The sequence below is a fragment of the Photinus pyralis genome, unplaced genomic scaffold, assembly GCF_008802855.1.
Source record: "Photinus pyralis isolate 1611_PpyrPB1 unplaced genomic scaffold, Ppyr1.3 Ppyr1.4_LG4, whole genome shotgun sequence".
NCBI classification, from domain to species: domain Eukaryota; kingdom Metazoa; phylum Arthropoda; class Insecta; order Coleoptera; family Lampyridae; genus Photinus; species Photinus pyralis.
The window spans coordinates 15657968-15663406 of record NW_022170511.1 but is presented as its reverse complement, the minus strand read 5'-3'; the positions used below and the strand labels follow the sequence as shown (position 1 = coordinate 15663406).

Here is a 5439-nt window from a genome sequence, read left to right as displayed (position 1 = left end):
CCAATGCGCGTTTGAAGATTTGACTCCGCCATCAGTAAGATCGCGTCCGCAATTCGCGTTTGAAGTATTGACTCCACCATCAGTAAGATCGTGTCGTGGGCTACCACATTCCTTTTGTTGGTCTCTAACGGCTCGCCAGTCAACTTCTCCTATCGCCAGTAAAAACTCACTTACCTGGCTAATAATGTAAAATACTATTCGCCTTATATAGCGAGTAGTAACCATAGACATGTGCTTTGTCTATGGTATAGTAACTATCGCATTTTACATGAATTGATTAGTACGCCCCGAAAGGTCAAGTAATGGATTATTTATGTGTACAAAGGAAAATAAGTTAAGGCATAAATATTCGTATAAATAACAAATTCATTAATCATTTCGGCCTTTGAATATATTTACTTTGGAATCCAAGGTATTGTACATACGGTAGAAAATCGAAGTGAAAGACGAATTAAAAAAATGTATAATTTCTAAAAAGGTTCCTAACACAACAAGAACAAAAATTATTCTCTATCAATAAACGTAAACCTTAAAGGACCATTTGGTGCCGCTAACATTGTACTTGTGCTTTTGATTACTCCATAATGATATTCCACTCTGTATTTCCGAATTATCTAGAATTTTACATATAAAAATGGGTTATTATTTCAAATTGATTTCGATATCTTTAGCAAAAATGTTGGATAGGGCCTTTATACTTTACCTCTGCCAGAAGGGAAGACAACTGCATCTCGACCAACTGTTGGGCAAAGCAAGCTCGCCCACCAACACCATAGGGTAATGAATTTAAATCATAACCACCCAATTTCATTTCATCATTTAACCAACGGTCTGGTTTAAACTGTAGCGCATTCTCGAAGTACTCCTGCTTTATTCCATATAACTGGGTGCTGATAAGTACGGATGTACCTTTTGGCACGTAATAATTTCGGATAATTGTGTCTTTGGCAAGAACACGATTTAAAACGGGTATGGGCTGCTTCAAACGTAAACTCTCTCTAATGCAAACTCGCATGAAAGACATCTTCTGCAAGTCCTCTTCTGCACATACTTCTTTGTATAGTTTTTTTTGCACATTTGGGTTGATAGATAAGTGATAAAGTAAGAAGCCGACCGCGTGAGATAATGAATGTACACCTATCAGGAGCATATCAAGAAGAGTCGTTAGTGCATTTTCTGTCGACACATTTTCATTTGTGAGAAGCATTTCTAAGAAGGATTCTTTTTCTGGAGCCGGTTTCGTTTGACGCAACGATTCTTTTGCCTTAGAAACATATTTATTTACAGCGGACTCTAAGGTATCCGAGTGCATCACTAGTTTTTTCCAAGCAGGAGTTCCCATCAGTTTCCATAACGGTACACCTTAAAAAAGGTCTAAGATCGACTTGTAAAAGTTCAAAAAAGTCACGTACCAAACTCGCAACGTCTGATCGCGTCTATCAATCCAGTTACAGCGCCTAAGATTCGATCAGATTCAGAAGACGCACTTAAGCTAGAGGTTTCCAGAAATCCACAACGTTTATTAAAAAGCAACGCGCAAACACACTCAAGGCTCCATTTATCAATTTCGGTATTAAAAGTGATCGGAACTTCATCTTGCCTGTTACGAATTTGTGCAATACGCTGCACGAACTCTTTTGAAGCGTTTTTTACGGTAGCAATTTGGCGAGGAACAACCACTTGCAAAGTTCCGTCCAAAATGTCACGCATTTTTTTCCATTCGACCCCACAACTGCGTTAAATAAAGAGGTATCACTATATTTGTACATAATCTATTGACACTTACCTGAAAAATGGGCCAGGATGTTGATACTGCTTGTTTTTCAAACGATAATGTCGAAGACTATGAAAACAGAAGCGAATAGGATGCGGGCCTTCTTTTTGACTTAATTTTATTGCATCTTCCAAAAGCAACATTATCACAAGATCTCCACCGAATGGCCCTTGTATTCGTAAGACTGCACCATATTCTTGCACCATTCGTTTGAACAACGGAATGCTATTGTACCAGTTTAAATAACCTGTTAAAGATTTAGTGAGCATTCATGTGTATCATTTGATTAATTTACCATATAAATAATCAGCTCTAAGTACTTGTTTAATGGATCGATCTTGATTACGTGTCAGTGGGATAATATTCCAAAGTTTAGCACAATATCTCACCAATTTGGGACCAGGCATGGCGTCAAACGATAAATATTGAGAAGGGTCATATTTTGGGACCGAATCCAAGTTCACTACGTGATGAAACGGATCCACATTTTTATTTGTCAGCGGACTGGTGTTAAAACCGACATCAATGAGTCGAGGTTGCTCATTTCTCGGATTGACTAACAAGCATATCAAAAATTAATTTGAAAACCAAGTATAACGTAGGTACCTGTTGAGATTTTCGGCGCAATTACTTCTTGTGGCGTTGTACGGGGGTTGCCATCAGCAAGTTCTGGTTTTGTGTTAGTAACATAATGGTTATTATGAAGACGGTTGCGCAAGAAGATTGGTTTAAAACGTCCTATTCGTGAAAACTGCATGTTAATAACTAGGAGAACGATTTTTTTTTGTGTTTATCTAATATTGACATTACTATATCGCTATCACTTGTTCACTCAAATTATGTACTTCGGCATGGGTAAAACGATAATTTTCAAAAAAACTTGTGTGGAAAAATTTCTGAAATTTTTTACAGTTACATATTCCGTGAATGCTGAACTTGTCGCCGAAAAAAGTGGCCCCGAGATCTTTTTTATTTGTCCGTGTAGTTTGGATCTGAGACTGACATATATTTATGCACATGATTTGGTGATATGAACCATTCTGATTCGTTCCGGTTTCGTGAAAACACAAACGTAAAATTCTCAATTTTTTGCCATATTTGTGTAAAATATATGCTCACTCTAGCGGAGTCTTAAATGCGAAACATTTTTACCAACCAATTCGATGGATTACCTAAAAAAGAGACCTTTTAGAGTATTTTAACCACACTTAAAACAACCCTATCTACATTTTCACAGCAATCAAGGAACAAAAAAGAAAAATTACAAACAATAATAATTATTATTATAATAGTCCTGGAGAGATTGAAAATGGGCCATTTCCTGCAAAACGAGAAGTAGTTCCAATTTTTTTTGCATGTCATGAAAGAATATCTGGTGGTTAAGAATCCAAGTTTTCGACCTCCCACCCCTTGTGCTTCCCCCGTACCACCCTTAAAACCAAAGAAATTTGGTTGGTTTTTTAGTTTTTCAATCATATCTTTTTATAGGTTCATTTTACAAAAAAATATTGTTATTATCAGAAATTGTAGACTATAAAATTCTACACTACTTTTTTGTGAAATGTTTATTAAAAACGATATAGAGCTTCAGAGTTGCTTATATTTTTAAGAATTCTAAAATTTGTATGTAGATGTTTTAACCAAATTTTATACTTTATCTCTATAATTAAGAGTTTTATGAGAAAATATCTTGAACTTATCGTGGTATAAATCCCCCTACGCTGCACCCTTACCAAAGGGGATGCATAATAATTCAACTTTCAACCCTTGCTAGTGGGGATATTTGAATCACTGTGAGATTGTAGGGCTTTCTAATATACGTTTGAAACAAAAAAATTATCTTACTTCAGTTCAGCTTCATCCTTAAAAGCCTTCATCCCCCCCCCCTCCCCAACCGCGGGAGGAATAGATATTTAAAGAGGAATAGAACACAGGGGCACTGAACTGAATTGAGACAATTTTTTTAGTTTCAAAAGTATATTAGAAAGCGCTACAATCTCACAGTGATTCAAATATCCCCAGCAAGGGTTGAAAGTTGAATTATTATGCATCACCTTTGGTGAAGGTGCAGGGTAGGGGGGTTTATACCACGATAAATTCAAGTTTTATCTCATAAAACTCTTAATTATAGAGAAAGTATGAAATTTAATTAAAACATCTACATAGAAATTTCAGAATTCTTAAAAATATAACCAACTCTCAAGCTCTATATCTTTTTTAATAAACATTTCACAAAAAAGTAGTGTACATCAAAGTTGTGTAGAATTTTATGGTCTACAATTTCTGATAACAATATTTTTTTCTAAAGTGAACTATTAAAAAGATACGATTGAAAAACTAAGAAACCAACCAAATTTCAGGGGTTTTGGGGGTGGTACGGGGGAAGCACAAGGGGTGGGAGGTCGAAAACTTAGATTCTTAACCTCCAGATGACTGTCTATAACATGCAAAAAAATTGGAACTACTTCTCGTTTTGCAAGTTAAAACCCTCTATTCCCTGGACTATAATGGGCGAACCGCGAATGCAAACAAAAACAAACGGTGATAAGTCCGTAAGAACCTCTACCTATTTGGATTTTACAATAAACGATTTAGTTGTTCTTTACTTAGTTATTTCTTTCTGTTTATTCTTTTTTGAATTTTGTTCCTCCAAAGCTATACGACTCAGGTAAGTGAGTCCCTTTTACGTTGTCCATACGTCTCGGGCGCCCTTAATTTTAAAACTGTTTGAACCCATCCTTTCACGACTGAGCTGGTCAGCCCTTTTCAGGAAAAAAAAATGGTTACGGGTAGTGTTTCGCTTTCCTTTATTTGCTTCTTCGTAGATACCGATACCAAATCCAATTATTTACTGTTCCCGCTTAGGGAAAATGCTGTGCACTTTAATTTTGTTTTAACCAGCCGCCACTTACCCTTTTAACATTGTTGGAGCTGCCGTTTACTCCTTTAAGTTTGGCCGAGGTTTCTGAGACCGATCTGCCAAAGCGTTGCTACCGCTGAACTTGACCAGGGGCAAGCTTGGTGGCGCTCGGGTCCGTTCCGTTGACAGAACAACCAGGTTGCTGCCGACAGCTGCTACTTTCGTTCGCTCACATGATTTAGTGGCTATAATTTGTAAATTTAATTCATTTTCTGTAAATTAAATTACAATCATTCTTCCGCTAATGCTTATTTAATTTTTCATGCCATTTGTACGCGGACTTACTACCGAAGATCGTAACACAGAAAGATATTTTTAATGGTTCAAAACATATTTTGGGTGACCATAGCAGTTGTGATGAACGTGGGTGTCTTAAAGCTTAAAGTTAAGCATAAGTTAAATGCCATAGTAAGCATCGTTTTAATAATCGTTCCCATAGCTCGACTGAACTTTAAGCCAGGCTTAATTTGGATGGTGCAACTGGCCCTTATACATAGTTACCTACTATAACGACCTCTGGACGAGTTGTTCACTGGCATAATGCACCTATGGCCGATAATTTGCGGAATCGGAATTGATTCACCCCCTATTAATTTAAGCCTATTTATAAGTTATGTTGCATTATGTGTTGCCTAACTAGGTTACACGTACGCATCTGAAATTTGACTGTACAAGGATCACCACAAATAAAGACCGGTAAGATTGCCGATACATTAACCACTACATGTTGTCAAATGTCATTCAA

At 36.7% G+C, this 5439-nt stretch overlaps 1 protein-coding gene across 1 annotated transcript; it reads right to left on the bottom strand.

Annotated features, from left to right (window-relative positions):
- Window positions 1–467: 467 nt before the first annotated feature.
- Window positions 468–2596, bottom strand: LOC116168803 (probable cytochrome P450 301a1, mitochondrial). The gene is made up of 6 exons (XM_031484792.1): window positions 2381–2596; window positions 2070–2330; window positions 1787–2021; window positions 1413–1732; window positions 704–1362; window positions 468–614 (listed from the first exon to the last, which is right to left on the bottom strand). Exons 1-6 carry the CDS (start codon window positions 2529–2531, stop codon window positions 504–506), a joined length of 1737 nt encoding a protein of 578 aa, XP_031340652.1. The 5' UTR covers window positions 2532–2596; the 3' UTR covers window positions 468–503.
- Between the last annotated feature and the right edge of the window lie 2843 nt (window positions 2597–5439).

What these genes read in the sequence shown, in the direction of transcription:
- LOC116168803 (XM_031484792.1), bottom strand. Translation starts at nt 2,531, where the DNA reads ATGCAGTTTTCACGAATAGGACGTTTTAAACCAATCTTCTTGCGCAAC. An exon ending in TAGAGCTGATTATTTATATG is followed by an intron (nt 2,022 to 2,069) that starts GTAAATTAATCA and finishes AATCTTTAACAG; the next exon opens with GTTATTTAAACTGGTACAAT. An exon ending in CATCCTGGCCCATTTTTCAG is followed by an intron (nt 1,733 to 1,786) that starts GTAAGTGTCAAT and finishes TATTTAACGCAG; the next exon opens with TTGTGGGGTCGAATGGAAAA.